This window comes from Nerophis lumbriciformis, linkage group LG32 (assembly GCF_033978685.3).
Source record: "Nerophis lumbriciformis linkage group LG32, RoL_Nlum_v2.1, whole genome shotgun sequence".
Lineage (NCBI taxonomy): Eukaryota > Metazoa > Chordata > Actinopteri > Syngnathiformes > Syngnathidae > Nerophis > Nerophis lumbriciformis.
In genome coordinates this window covers 17,104,652-17,121,655 of record NC_084579.2, presented here as the reverse complement: position 1 = coordinate 17,121,655, position 17,004 = coordinate 17,104,652, and the positions used below count along the sequence as shown (strand labels likewise).

Sequence of the window (17,004 nt, the reverse complement as noted above, 5' to 3'; positions counted from 1 at the left end):
GTTCTAAATGTGTCCACTGGATGTTGCAATAGCAATTCTTTGTATCCGCTGCCACAAGAGTGAGAATGACTACGTGCTTACGCTGCTTATTAGTGATATTATCAAATGTGGAGAGTTACTTTCATGCCATATTGCCAAGGATGTTGTTGGTAATACAACCTGTGACATTTATACCCAAATAAATGCGATTAATAATCTGTACATTTCGTGTTGGACTGCATTGGGACACAATTTTCTGGGCGCACATAAATATGCTGAAATAATATGTAGCCTCTTCTAACTTCATGTGTGATGAATGAAATGAGTCTAGATTCTCAAGTTTTGTTGTCGATGATGCTCTATATGTACAGAATAAACCACATGATGTTTGTACTTCAGTTGAGGAAAATGAGTAACCTACATTAATAACAAATATTTTGGTAACACTTTAGTATGGGGAACATATTCACCATTAGTTAGTTTCTTATTAACATGCAAATTAGTAACATATTGGCTCTTAATTAGTCATTATTAAGTACATATTAATGCCATATTCTGCATGGTCTTATTATACAACCAGTAAGCCATTAACTAAGAGTCAATTAGTTGCTTATTAACATGCAATATGGTAGCATATTGGCGCTTAATTAGTCATTTTTAAGTACTTATTAATTCCATATTCTGCATGGCTTTATTATACAACCATTAAGCCATTAACTAGGAGTCTTCCCTCAATAACCTCAGAGTTATTGCTTATTAGTAACCCTAGCCCTAACCCTAAACCTTATATGTTCCCCTAGTGTCCAAATAACTCAAAATTAAGTCTTTGTTCCTTAGAATATGTACCGTAGTTTTTGGAGTATAAGTCGCACCTGCTGAAAATGCATAATAAAGAAGGAAAAAAACATATATAAGTCACACTGGAGCCCGGCCAAACTATGAAAAAAACTGCGACTTATAGTCCGAAAAATACGGTAAGTCTTTGTTACTTAGAATATGTTCCCCATACTAAAGTGTTACCAATATTTACCAATATTCTGATAGATTAAAAATTGACACCAATGGGAGCATTTTAAAACTCATTTCCACCTATTATTATGATGAACATTATCACATCATTTATTCATAAAATATAAACAACAACACATGAAGATAGACTAATATTAACCACAACATGTGAATGTAAAAAAAAAAATCATATTTATACATTTTTAGAATGGGGTTGTTCTATTTTCAAACAAAGAAAACAATCTAAAGATGTTTTTATTTGTAGGTTATCATGCCATGATTGTACCAGTCGGGCCATTTGGCAATGGATTTTCCTCCATGTGGCCCCTGAGCTAAAATGAGTTTAACACCCCTGAGTTAGAGTCAATGATCTTTTACATGCTATTCGTACACAAAACAGAACCATTTCCAAACGGATGCTACAATCCAAAACTATTCTTTTATCTATGGTACAAATTTTAACATAGGTATTCGTGCAAAGAGCCTTCTGGCCCATCTCATGGAAAGATATACTCCACTATTTCCCCAGACGAGGAAACAGCAGTGTCTCGTCGATGGCGATGGATGTATATATTTATACCTTGTATGGAGCCAGATTCCAGCCGACCGTGGTGACGCACAGAGCTAAAAAAGGTCCCATTTCCTGGCCCCACTCAGGAAGCAAAGGAAAGACCTTGGCTCCAAAGGGGTTGTGCAACTGGGCTTGTGGACACTTAACCATAATAAACATTTCTTTTCGAACAAGACCGAGAGAATAGAAGGAGAGCTGGGTCAGGGGGTTGGAATACGTGAATGAGAGAAGGAGCAGACAAACATGTTTGATATGGAAAAAAGTCTGGGAATGCTCCAGGCAAATATAAATAGCAACAATGCTGACACCGTTTGTGTTTCTTCTGAGTAATGTCTAGGATTCTTTCTATTGTTTTGGAAAATCAACCAGCAAATCATGCCTTTAGTTAGACATCTTGTTTGTAGGAATTGACATAACACCCGATAAATCCATTACAATCATGCCTTAGAGCAGTGTTTTTCAACCTTTTTTGAGCCAAGGCACATTTTCTGCGTTGAAAAAATCCGGAGGCACACCACCAGCAGAAATCATTAAAAAACAAAACTCAGTTGACAGTAAAAAGTCGTTGTTGCAATTGTTGGATGCTGTTTTCCTGTGTGTAGTGTTTTAGTTCTTGTCTTGCGCTCCTATTTTGGTGGCTTTTTCTCTAGCAGTTTCATGTTTTGCTTTGAGTGATATTCCCCCATCTACTTTGTTTTAGCAATCAACAACATTTCAGTTGTTTTCATCCTTCTTTGTGGGGACATTGTTAATTGTCATGTCATGTTTGGATGTACATTGTGGACGCTGTCTTTGCTCCACAGTAAGTCTTTGCTGTCGTCCAGCATTCTGTTTTTGTTTATTTTCAAATCAACGTTCCACTTGACTGTCATAAATTTAGTGCATATTTTTGATCAAACCTCTTTCATCATTCCACACTACAAAATAATAACAGTGTGTACTTTTATGTTATAAGTAGGATTGCTCGACGATTTATTGACCTACAAATTAACCACTGATGTAAAGATAATACATATCAATAATGCAATAATTGAAATACAATAAACTTGTGTTTCTCATATATTTTAACATTTTAATTGGAATGTCAACTTCTAAATGTCCAATTTAAATAAAATAAACAAATTATAAAAAGAAAATATACTTTGTTAGCAAAATTTTGCATTTGAATAAAAATCACAACTGCAGCAATAAAATACATTCTATTACTGTTAAGGAGCGGGTGGGTGACCTTCAAATATACACAACCAAAACAATAAAAAAAATGGCTTAATAAAGTTATCATTATTATTGCTGTATTGTTGAATGTACTCAAAAAGTACTTATAAACACACTAAGATCTTTTAACCAAGTACTATAGATTTTTTAAATAACTAAAATAAATAAACACAATATACTTCCTGGGCAGCATGGTGGAACAGGGGTTAGTGCATGTGCCTTACAATACGAAGGTCCTGAGTTCAATCCCGGGCTCGGGATCTTTCTGTGTGAAGTTTGCATGTTTCCCCCATGACTGCGTGGGTTCCCTCCGGGTACTCCGGCTTCCTCCCACCTCCAAAGACATGCACCTGGGGATAGGTTGATTGGCAACACTAAATTGGCCCTAGTGTGTGAATGTGAGTGTGAATGGTGTCTGTCTATCTGTGTTGGCCCTGTGATGAGGTGGCGACTTGTCCAGAGTGTACCCGCCTTCCGCCCGAATGCAGCTGAGATAGGCTCCAGCACCCCCCGTGACCCCGAAAGGGACAAGCGGTAAAAAAATGGATGGATGGATAGAATATACTTCCTTGGCAGACGAAACATTAAATATTGTTCTGGCTTTATAAGAGCCATATTATTTTTATTTGTGTGTTTTAATATGTTTATATTCTTAATTTCTTTAATTTCAGAATCAAAATCAGAATAAGAGACAGCTTAATTGGCCAAGTATGTTTAACACACAAGGAATTTGATTGACAGGGTAGACTGTGCTCTCTTTTTTCAATGCAAGAAACAAAGACAAACGCAACAACTACGAGAGAGCACAGTACCATGGCGGCCATCCGCGGCACCATCTTGGTATGAGACGTTTTGGACCTTTTTTTTATTATTGCAAATTGGGTGACCCCGATAGGGACAAGCGGTAGAAAATGAATGAATGGATGGGTGATCTCTTTGTTTAACTTCCACTTTATGTGACGTCATGCTTCCTGTTGAACACACCTCTCGTCTATTTCAACTTGTCACTATGGAGTTTATATCAATCCCTTTGTGCTAAGACACCACAGCCTTTATGTTAAATGTAAATACTGTGTCATATTTGTTTAGACAGCAATGTGTTTATACACGTTTTGATTAAAGTACAGCTTTTTTTAAAGGGGAAATATGTTAATGTCCTCTGTTTTCACAATAGCATTTAAAGGGGAACTGCACTTTTTTGGGAAGTTTGCCTATCGTTCACAATCATTATGAAAGTCATGATGACAGAAGTATTTTTTTTAATGCATTCCAACTCGTAAATGTCACGGTTTGGTCGCGGCTTACTGCGCGGTTCGTTTTCCCGTGATGCAAACGGACGACTCCGGACAGGACTTGCAGGTAGGAACATGATTTAATCTTGACAAAAGAATCGAAGGTTCACAATCATTATGAAAGACATGAGGACAGAAGTATTTTTTTTTAATGCATTTCAACTCGTAAATGTCACGGTTTGGTCGCGGCTTAGTGCGCGGTTCGTTTTCCCGGGATGCAAACGGACGACTCCGGACAGGATTTGCAGGTAGGAACATGATTTAATCTTGACAAAAGAATCGAAGAGGTACAAAACAGAAAGCAACCGACGGAACAAGGTGCCGATAGCACTTGAAGCTAGACATAGCATGAGCTAGGAGGCAAGCAAAAAACTTTCGTAACAGCAGCGTGAAGCAAAACAAAGAAGCCAGGACGAGTGATCAGCAAAGGCAGGCTTAAATAGTGTCTCTTGATTACAAACAGGTGAGTGTCCCTAACAACAGAGGCAGGTGAAAATCATAAGTAACCATGGTGACTAAACTCAGGAGGTGCACGAACAGGAACTATAGGAGTCCAAAACAAACAGAAAACACAAAACATGATCCGGACCACGGATCATGACAGTAAATAAGAGTTTGCTTACAGTGTAGCCAATGGGAGGTCCTCCATTGGGCCCATAAAACCTAATAAATAACCATCCAAAAACCCTCAACAATAGTTATCTTTATTTCATGAGTTGAATATAAACCAAGTATTTGTGATATTGTTATTATAAGCGCTAACATAGACAAACTATTTATAGCAGCGCCGCGATCATTAACTTGTGTGCTTATGTTGATATCATTGGCTAGTGAGCTGCTTCCTCGCCTTGATGCTGGTAAAAGTTTATTCCAGATCATGAATAATGCCTCTTACCTGGATAGTAGAAGGATGAAGACGTATTGTGACAGCCAGTTTAGACCCGGAAATGGCAAGAAAGACACAAAAAGACACTAGGTTCCTCCCCCATTTTTTCATCGCGAGTATTCTTAATTTAAACAGGAATATAACATGATTGTATCAGTCGGCATCCTAATGACAGCAAACATTGTACAGTAAGTGATATTTATTATGTTTGTTGGGTCTCATGAAGTCTGCAGTGAGTAATAATCAAATATGTTGTTGAAGGAAAAATATTTTAAAAATGGTGATGCGTTTTTTAAATTATGCTTAAAATGATCAAAATACTTTATTACATCTACATTACTACATTACATAGATACTTACAGCATGTATATAAAACCTTAATGGAAGTGTCTAATGGAGCAACTCCCACAGGCTCTATTTTAAGCGGACTTTTGATCACATTTATTAAATATTTAAAATGCATTAAAAAAGAAAAAGTGTGTTCTTCTATTACATAAGGATTGTGAATAATAGGCAAAATTCCCCAAAAATTACGGTTCCCCTTTAAGCTAGCTAGCAAGCTAACGCTAGTTGGGTCATATTTTATCAAGGTGTGGTTATTGTCACGTCGTGGTTTGCATGTTACTGCGCAGATCGTTCTCCCAGGATGCAAACGGAACTACGGAGGCAAAGTGCAGGCAAGACAGTGATTTATTGTCCATAAATCAGTCAGGGTACAAATAACAGGAAAAAATGTGCCGATAGCACGGGAAGCAAAGCTAAAGCTTAGCAAAAGATCAACAAGCATATGAACAAGAAGCAAGGTATACAAACGCTACTTGTTGCGTAGAGCAAACAAGACAGCCGGACTGAGTGTAGCGAACAACGGGAATAAGTACCGTATTTTTCGGGGTATAAGTCGCACCGGAGTATAAGTCGCACCAGCCGAAAATGCATAATAAAGAAGGGAAAAAAACATATATAAGTCGCACTGGAGTATAAGTCGCATTTTTTGGGGACATTTATTTGATAAAACCCAACACCAAGAATAGACATTTGAAAGGAAATTTAAAATAAATAAAGAATAGTGAACAACAGGCTGAATAAGCGTATGTTATATGACGCATAAATAACCAACTGAGAACGTGCCTGGTATGTTAACGTAACATATTATGGTAAGAGTCATTCAAATAACTATAACAAAAACGTTATACGTTTACCAAACAATCTGTCACTCGTAATCGCTAAATCCCATGAAATCGTATACGTCTAGTCTCTTACGTGAATGAGCTAAATAATATTATTTGATGTTTTACGGTATAGTGTTAATAATTTCACACATAAGTCGCTCCTGAGTATAAGTCGCACCCCCGGCCAAACTATGAAAAAAACTGCGACTTATAGTCCGAAAAATACGGTAGCTCTTTGATTAGTGCTCGGCAGCAGGTGAGCGTCCTGAACACTAATCAGAGGCAGGTGAAACTAATCTGCACCCATGGCAACTAAAACACAAACCCAGGGGTGCTCAGAACAGAACGAAGGGAGTCAAACTAAAATAACACATGATCTGGGCAACGGATCATGACAGTAATCAATCACGGTTTTTCGATCAAATTAATCCGATAATACAAACCGTCGGGCGTTTTTTTACAGCGGTTATCATTATTACTTATGTGCATGTATTACAAACGCCCGCAGCTGCTAAAACCGATGCAAAGACTGAAAGAGTGACCTCTCTTGCAGCCCGTAACAACACATGCTCATGGCGATTATCGAGGCTGGCAAAGTTATCGAGTTCATTTTAATTTATCGTTCGATTAATTTACTTATCGAATATCGACCCAGGCCTAGTCATGACTCATAAGGTTAGTGTTTTTCATATCTACCATTGTTCTCTGAGCAATTTCTCTGGATCAAACATTTTCTAACATACCGCACTACAAAATGATAATTGGTATTGGACAATACTCAAAGCTCCAATATCGGTATAATACTTGAAGTGAAATGTTTTTTTTTGGGACATAATAGTGAGCGCAGATAGGCTGAAGAAAAAACAAATGATACAACTTATAGCTTCTGCGTCATAGCTGACTGACGGATAGGCCTATGCTTTTTTAAAGATGTGTAGCAAAGCCTGGAGTGTTTGTTTTTACATACTGTAATGGTATGGTTGTATACAGGGCAGTTGCAATGCATTTTGGGACTATCTCTTCAGCTACTGTGGGCTGTCATCACATTTCCCCGCTATACGATGGCCCTGGTCGTATACACATGGAAAGGCTAACATAATTAAAAATGACCTTTTGCATAGAAGTGGACTTTTTTTTATAAACAATTTTTAACCAACATTGATCTTTTTAATATGTGAGTGTGAAAGGTTGTTTGTCTATATGTGTCCTGTGATTAGCTGGCGACCAGTTCATACAAGCGGAAGATTAAATGAATGAATGAATTATCATTCAAAGTGTATTTAAAGAAGATATTTTTCAATTAAATTAATCAGATTCATTTTGTTTTAGTTTTTACAGAGAAGCAACACCTCCACAGTTGTCCTGCACACCAACGGACATCTCAGCAATGTCCACACTGTCGACTTCCCCAGCGAGGACGAGGAGCTGGTCAAGTGGGCGACCAAGAAGTTCGGAGGTGTGACTTCCTTCACCACCGTCGCCAATCCTAAATTGATGCTCTCGAAGGCAACAGAAGGTGAGGATCAATAGAACTGTACTTCGAGTGTAACTGTCCGCAGTGAAGTGACGCATGCAACAGGCTGAATGGAGGCTGAACTGGCCTGCTCTCGCCAGCAGCAGTACGCCCGGGTGTGAACACACTTATTTCCCAACAAATCCTCCTTAAGGCGCCTTGAGCGAGAGGAGAGCTCTAACATGCCTCTGGGTTGAATGTCAGGGATGCTGGAGTTGTAGCGCTCGCTTTTGTATCCTGTATTTCAGAGTTCGTCTGTGTTTATGTCCTGGTTTATGAGTTATGTGCAGATGATAGCTGACAGCGTTGCTCTGCTTGCTTTTTTCCATGTCAAAATATTATAGTGTGAGTCTGCAAAAACCACGCCACATTGAACACATCACGCTAACAAACAACAAAGTAGAAAACACTTTATTTACTTTTTCTATTGTATAAAATCTAAAAAGCTATGTTAACATATCAAATTTGAACCTGAGTGCCGTGTAAACAATTATTTTAAAATGCATAATAATTTATTTGTACTCTTTCAGTAATTTACTATGAACGAATGAATGAGTTTACTACCCATGTATTAATTAAGTTGTAAAATATAATCCTAAATAATTATATTAACACTATTTGTTAATTTTCTATTTCATAATAGATTCATAATAAATGATCCATTTATTTATTACATTTACTGTATTTTTTTTAATTTTTTATTAATTAATGACATTTATAGCTATTGAATGTAATTTTTATTAGAGATGTCCGATAATATCGGCCTGCCGATATTATCGGCCGATAAATGCGTTAAAATGTAATATTGGAAATTATCGGTATTGTTTTTTTTATTATCGGAATCGTTTAATTTTTATTTTTTTTATTTTTTTTTATTTCTTAATTAAATCAACATAAAAAACACAAGATACACTTACAATTAGTGCACCAACCCAAAAAACCTTTCTCCCCCATTTACACTCATTCACACTCATTCACACAAAAGGGTTGTTTCTTTATGTTATTAATATTCTGGTTCCTACATTATATATCAATATATATCAATGCAGTCTGCAAGAGATACAGTCCGTAAGCACACATGATTGTGCATGCTGCTGGTCCACTAATAGTACTAACCTTTAACAGTTCATTTTACTAATTTTCATTAATTACTATCCATCCATCCATCCATCCATCCATTTTCTACCGCTTATTCCCTTTGGGGTCGCGGGGGGTGCTGGAGCCTATCTCAGCTACAATCAGGCGGAAGGCGGGGTACACCCTGGACAAGTCGCCACCTCATCGCAGGGCCAACACAGATAGACAGACAACATTCACACTCACATTCACACACTAGGGCCAATTTAGTGTTGCCAATCAACTTATCCCCAGGTGCATGTCTTTGTATTAATTACTAGTTTCAATGTAACTGTTTTTATATTGTTTTACTTTATTTTTTATTCAAGAAAATATTTTTAATTTATTCATCTTATTTTATTTTATTAATTTTTTTTAAAAGTACCTTATCTTAACCATACCTGGTTGTCCAAATTAGGCATAATAATGTGTTAATTCCACGACTGTATATATCGGTTGATATCGGTATCGGTAATTAAAGAGTTGGACAATATCGGGATATCGGATATCGGCAAAAATCCTTTATCGGACATCCCTAATTTTTATTTATTTGATGTTTTTTTCTGGTAATTTACTGGCATTTTTAATTATTTAATGTTTTTTTTTTCATTTAACGGCCTTGTTTGACATTGTGATACACTGAAAAGTACCAAATACATTATTTCACCCTTTAAATATATGTATTTGTTACTTTAATTAAAGTATATCATTGTTATTTTATTTAAAACAAAAACAACCTACCTCTTTGTATTGGTCGTGACACATTTGCTAGTTTATTTATGTATTTAATTAATGCCCTTTTTTCAGGACACTTAAATACACTGAAAAGCAACAATACATTAGTTCACATTTTAATTAATTGTTTCGTATTTAATGATATTATATTGTAAGTATTTTATTTAAAAAAAATCAACTCCCTCTTTTTATTGGTCATGACACATTTGCAGTGTCCAATGTTGCAAGGCAACTTCAACATAGACCTTTGACAAAAAAAAAAGTTAATATATTTTATATATATATATATATATATATATATATATATATATATATATATGTATGTATATGTATATATATATATATATTAAAAAAAAGTGGGCGCAATCGAGTGTCTTTTCGTGGCTTTTTTGCCATCTACGGGTATAACTTCAACGTCAAAGTCGACCAATCTTTTGGTTTAGAACTACAACCTTCTACGATACAAGTGTGAGGCATGATTTATAATCTAGAACAGTGGTTCTCCAACTTTTTTCACCCAGTACAACCTCTGAAAACACTTGGAACTCCAAGTACCACCATAATGACCAGCATTAAAATACAATAGCGTAGTAGGCCATTAAAAGCAAGGCAGAGGTTTTATTTAACAAATATATTTAATATTTTTGGCCACTGTAACATTGCACGCAGTTTGAACAGTAACACTGTGTTTGAATATTTAATTAAAGGATTCTTTGACATACCACTAGTTTGAGAATCACTGATATAGAATTAGCTTTTACCAACTCAGAGGCGATGCAGCAGCTCACCAGCTCAGTATGTCAATAGTCGTATGCGATATTTACTTTTCTCTGTGATCATATTGCGCTGCTAAAAGTAGCTCATCTGCATTAGCGCTTCTAATAACAATATCCTTAATATTCAGGTCACGACATGTAATCTGAGTATTGTTGGCGGTTTTTGGATGTTTTTTTAAAACGGCGTTACGGCCGCAATAGATTTCTCCTGTTAGCTGCATTGTTAGCCACCCTGTACTTTCTCTTTATTACACATTTGAATGCATAAAAAAGGGAAGACATATGTGTTCTTGTTTTACATAGGGATTTTGAATAATAGGTAAAATTCCAAAAAATTGCAATTCCCCTTTAAGGACAACCCACCGAAACATAAGCTAAATAATTTGGACGAGCCTCTCGGCTACAGAGTCGTATTGAGTCATATTCCGCAAGGATTTGGAGATGATTCCAGTATGCTCTGTTCCTTGACCTGTGCGTGGGTGTTAGGACGAACACATGTACTGTTGGTCTCAGCCAGATGTATTCTGGATAAGGCTGGCGCCGTAGAAAATATGTACAATCTCCTCCAGAGAGCAGGGTTTAAAAATTCAGCGCCATGCTCGCAACAGGAAATACATAATAAGCAGCTCTGGGCAGCGAGCTGCTTTTAAATTCTTGATGCCGCACTTCCTAGACAGTCTGACTGAATGTTAAAGCAGCATTAAGCGATATCGGAGTCTTTGTAGTGGCTGACACTCACCTCCTCCTCCAGGCTGTTAAAAGCTGTTTAATGTGCACACTGTCGGGTTTTGCATGCCTGCTTTTTGAATGCTCACAGCAATCCAATACAAGAGCTGCGTCCAAAAATCCTGCCTTTGTCGAGATAATGGTGCTCACTTTTGATTACACAAAAATGCGGCAACCAAAATAATGAATAAAATCGGGGTGAGACAGTCAACACTGAGCATTGGGTTTGTTTTTGTTCTGTGTAGTGAGATTTTTCTATTGTGTTTGTGCAGGAACAAAAGCAGGCTCTGAAGAATGCATACTCCAAAATGAAGATCCCTCAGAAAAGCAGTTCATGATGATTGAAGCAGAGTCCACATTCAAGTCCTGTTCTCCGCAGCAAAGCGCAGACGACCCCGATCTTCATATCATAAACATCCCAGGGGACGCTGACATTCGGTAGACCGCAAACTTACACGGCGCTTTGCTCCTCCTGAAGTATAAATATCTTTAATATTTGATTTCCCGTCTCGCAGCAACGTCTCGGTTCGCGTGGACAGAAAGAAGACCAGCGTGTTCCTGCGGGGTCCACAGGGCACTACGTGGACGTTCCTCAATCTACAGCACACCAAGTTTTGTGTAGGCGCATTGCATTATTCAACACGCTCGCCACGAGAGTCCAAGAGTCACTGCTAATTTATTTCTTCTCCCGCTTGCCTTCGCAGAGTAACAACGAGATCCTGCTGCCCGCCTTCGCCCACAGAATCCAGCCGGAAATCACGATGAGCAGTGACAAAGCTGAGGACGTGCAGAGGAAGGCTTTGGATTATTTCAAAGTGGCCACGTTCACCAGCTACACCGAAATCCGATCGGAAGAGTCGACATTGTTACTGGTTCTTGGTCAGGAAAGCTCCACAGGTGAGAAGATGTTATATATTATATTTCTGACCTGCTTCAATGAATGATTGTAACGTTGTAGCTAGCTGTGACTCACAACATAATGTGTCTTTACCTTAGCAAACAGACGTGGCATCTGTAAAGCTCATGGTGGAGTTGAGAGAATTCATAAGCAAAAAGCTGCTGAAGGCAATGATTAGACAGGAAAGTCTGAGGATGACAAATGACAAAGGTCTATAATATGATATAGAGAAAATTATGTTATGTTTGTTCAATTGAATTTTATTGTACATTTTAGCTGCACATGTTATTTAAATTGAGAATGATTTGTGGAATTTTTTTTACTTACATATATGTATATGTATTTATATAATGTGTATATGTATATATGTATGTGTATATATACATGCATATGTATATACAGTATACAGTATGGGTACATATCTATATATATGTATATATACATGTACATATACATGTGTATATATATATATATATATATATATATATATATATATATATATATATATATATATATATGTATAAATTATATAACTTATATATGCACTATATAATATTTAGATTACAAATAATTTGTGGAATGTATGTGTATATATATATATATATATACATATATACATCTCGAGATCCCGGGAAGAGCTGGATGAAGTAGCTGGGTCGCAGGAAGTCTGGGCTTCTCTGCTTAGGCTGCTGGCCCCGTGACCCGATCTCGAATAAGCGGAAAAAAATGGTTGGATGGATGGACACAAATGTACATATCATTTGTTATTGTAAAATGCGGCACTAACGTGGGTCCATCATGAAATGCGAAATAATGTATATATATTGTTACATATTGCATTTGAATTAAACTGCAAACTCTATACTATGTATCATTCAATATTTAAAATAAGACCCTTTTGTGGAAAAATTACAGAAATTCACTATATACTGGATAATGTGATACATGTCACGGATACACTGAATGTTATGCATAACACAATACTGAATAATATACCGTATATTGTTATTGTTATATATTAAATGACAATCATATTACACACACATATATATATACATATGTCCAAATTTTACACAAATTATTGTATGTACATTATATATATATATATATATATATATATATATATATATATATATATATATATATATATATATATATATATATATATATATATATATATATATATATATGTATGTATATATATATATATATATATATATATATATATATATATATATATATATATATATATATTAGGGCTGTGAATCTTTGGGTGTCCCACGATTTGATTCAATATCGATTCTTGGGGTCACGATTCGATTCAAAATCGATTTTTTTTTTTTCAATTCAACACGATTCTCGATTCAAAAATGATTTTTTTCCCGATTCAAAAGGATTCTCTATTCATTCAATACATAGGATTTCAGCAGGATCTACCCCAGTCTGCTGACATGCAAGCAGAGTAGTAGATTTTTGTAAAACGCTTTTATAATTGTAAAGGACAATGTTTTATCAACTGATTGCAATAATGTAAATTTGTTTTAACTATTAAATGAACCAAAAATATGACTTATTTTATCTTTGTGAAAATATTGGACACAGTGTGTTGTCAAGCTTATGAGATGCGATGCAAGTGTAAGCCACTGTGAAACTATTGTTCTTTTTTTTTTTATTATTATAAATGTCTAATGATAATGTCAATGAGAGATTTTTAATCACTGCTATGTTGAAATTGTAAGTAATATTGATACTGTTGTTGATAATATTCATTTTTGTTTCACTACTTTTGGTTTGTTCTGTGTCGTGTTTGTCTCCTCTCAATTGCTCTGTTTATTGCGGTTCTGAGTGTTGCTGGGTCGGGTTTGGTTTTGGAATTGGATTGCATTGTTATGGTATTGCTGTGTATTGTTTTGTTGGATTGATTCATTCAAAAAATAAAAATAAAAAAAATAAATTAAAAATAAATAAATAATTAAAAATAAAAATCAATTTAAAAAAAATGAGAATCGATTCTGAATCGCACAATTCGAATTCGAATCGATTTTTTTCCCACACCCCTAATATATATATATATATATATATATATATATATATATATATATATATATATATATATATATATATATATATATATGTATATATATATATATATATATATACATATATATATATATATGTATATATATGTGTATATATATATATATATATATATATATATATATATATATATATATATATATATATAAATATATATAGTGTACATACAATAATTTGTGTAAAATTTGGACACAAATGGTTATATATTATTTTTAAATTATATTACAAACTTTAATCTATATATGTAACATATAATGTTGAAATTAAGACCAATTTGTGGAAAGATTACAGATAGGCATCATTTGTCACGGATGGAGGTCTGTAATATATTATTGTAATATATATATATATATACTGTATTAGAGCTTGTAACATTGCATTGTATTATAACAGTGAATAATGTAATAGATTTTTACCTCATTGTGTAATAATGCCACATTTTGTAATAATCTGTTGTATTTTGTAATAACTTGGTACATATTGCAAAACATGAATGTATAGTATGTCTTCCAACATTTAAGTGCACCAGTCATTTTCATGTCAGTAATACTTAATTAGTGTAACGTCTGTCTCGACCTTGTCATTTTTTCCAACTAACTACTCAGTTTCTACGGTTTAATATACCAAATTGTTACTTTTTATTTGAAAAAGGGGCAGCACCCGCATTTTGTAACAACTTACAATATGTAACAAGTGACAAAATGTGCAATAAAGCGTGTCCCCCGCCTTCCGCCCGAATGCAGCTGAGATAGGCTCCAGCACTCCCGCGACCCCGAAAGGGACAAGCGGTAGAAAATGGATGGATGGATGGATGGATGTTAAAAGTGCAATTTCAATCTTGATGATCGCATTTATTAGGAAAAGTTAATGAAGGTTATGGCAAGCAGGCCCGGCCCTAACCAATCTGGCGCCCTAGGCAAGATTTTAGGTGGCGCCCCCCCACATCGGCAGTGAAGTGTATATACTCACAAGAAACTGAATAGCTTTGTCTTTGACCTTTTTTTTTTTACTTACAACTATACCTAATATATAAAGGGGTGGAAAAGTGACTATTACCTGCAGGGCAAACATTAGCTAACCAGAAGGCAATAACAATGTAAACAAAAAACACCTGCTTAAAAGATCTAATACAAATGTCCCTGAGGAATGTAAGGTGGGAGTACTGTAATTACCTAACGTTACATTATTATTTTCCATAACAATTTAGCCCCCTCCACAATATTAACCCGACGTTAAAACAGAACTAGCTATTTATTGATTAGCAATTGCCGAATCATGTAACATTAGCTTAATGCTAAAAAGCCAGCTACTATCACATTCTGTAACAGACAAATAATTTCATGTAGGCTAACGTTACCTACCTGCTACCTCTTTTCTCGTTTCTCCTCCTCTTCTTTTCTCTTTTTTCTTCCCTGGGCACCTGAAAGTTTTGGCCGTTTTGACATCTTAAGTTGATTTTTTGATGTGGTGACGTCCAAAAAGAGTCATGATACGGGAAGGGAGGGGGCGCACCGTGCGGGGGGAGGAGGAGGGGGGGGGGGGGGGGGGGGGGCGTAATGTTGTAACAAATAATATTTCTAATAAATAGGCTTTACTTTGCATTTTAATTAACGTGGGATTATTTTTCGTATTTAGAAATTATAGTACCAACTTTTTTTTTTTTTTTTTTTTCTCCAACATTTGTGGCACTGGCGTGGCGCCTCCTGATGGACGGCGCCCTTAGCATTTGCCTATACGGCCTATGCCACGGGCCGGCCCTGATGGCAAGTAGTAAAAATTGTTGTTTATTTCAACTATTGCCCCTAGAATACGCATTGAGGCCATAAAGTGTTTTATTTGAAAACTTAATTAATCGGACAAACTAATTGATCACTAAGATAATTGATAGCTGCAGCCCTAGACTATTAAAATTAAATGATCCATATCTGTATCATTTAGTATTTACTAGAGGTGGAAATCTTTGGGTACCTCACGATTTGATTCATACCTATTCCTGGGGTGATGATTCGATTCAGAATTGATTCTTGATTAAACACTAGTCTTGTAATATAATATTTGGTGCAGAAGTTATAATAAACTTTTTCAAAACAGGTTGCAGGTTACAAATGCTCCTCTTGGCTGCTGACTGACGACCTATAAGCGCAATGCAAATGTATAAACATTAGGGCTGTCAAAGTTTTCTTCTTTCTTTTCTTCCTGTCACTCACTTTCACACCATCGACCAGATGACACAAAGACCCGCTGGGAAAAGCGTCTTAGAGCTTGGTAGCAAGTTGGCACAAAACAAACAAATGTCATTCTGTCTCTGGCAGTGACAACCACGGTAGCAGAACCCACCCTGTCCTCCACCACGGTGCCGCCTGATCAGATGCCTCTGTTGATGCAGCTGTACACGTCCCCGGATTACCGCTCGCCTCTGGACCCCAACGCCAAGGTGCAGAGCGACAAGAGAATCTACGCAGAGGTGAGAGCTTGCGACGGAAAAAATTATGTAATTTCCGCCTATTCTTTCTAACAAACGAGTGAACCAATGAATTGAGAGCTAACCAGTGAATATACAGTCGCACCTCAATGTACAGGTTTAATTAGTTCCCCCGCCCCGCAGTGTTCCGCAGTGCACAATCACAGAGTACTTACAAGCAGACACAATGTGTAGACAGAAAAGGGAGAACGGATGCATTTTGGCTAAAAAACTAACGATAAAGGTGAAGTTATAACACTGAAACGCCCACCGGAAGAGGTGCTTTAAGACATGGCTAGCTAGCTAGCGGCTAAAGTCCAGCCCCTATCGGCAGTGTTGTCGCTACTTCTAAATCACTAATCCTTGCCTCTATGGCAGGGGTGGGCAATTAATTTTTACCGGGGGCCGCATGAGCAACCCGAGCACTGCTAGAGGGCCACACCGACAATATTTCAATTAAATTTTGCTCAAATTATTTTTGATATACCGTAAGATAAATAATAATAATAATAATAATAATAATTTCATTTAACCTAACTTAACTTTATACAAAAGCAGATTG

At 36.1% G+C, this 17,004-nt stretch overlaps 1 protein-coding gene across 1 annotated transcript in view; it reads left to right on the top strand.

Annotated features, from left to right (window-relative positions):
* The window catches only part of eng (endoglin), a 106,651-nt gene that overhangs the window by 74,284 nt on the left and 15,363 nt on the right, over window positions 1–17,004 (top strand). Inside the window, exons 5-9 of the mRNA XM_061926712.2 lie at window positions 7,450–7,636; window positions 11,259–11,424; window positions 11,502–11,604; window positions 11,691–11,883; window positions 16,294–16,445. Coding sequence (XP_061782696.1) covers window positions 7,450–7,636; window positions 11,259–11,424; window positions 11,502–11,604; window positions 11,691–11,883; window positions 16,294–16,445 — 801 coding nt within the window. The remainder of the gene's footprint in view (window positions 1–7,449; window positions 7,637–11,258; window positions 11,425–11,501; window positions 11,605–11,690; window positions 11,884–16,293; window positions 16,446–17,004) is intronic.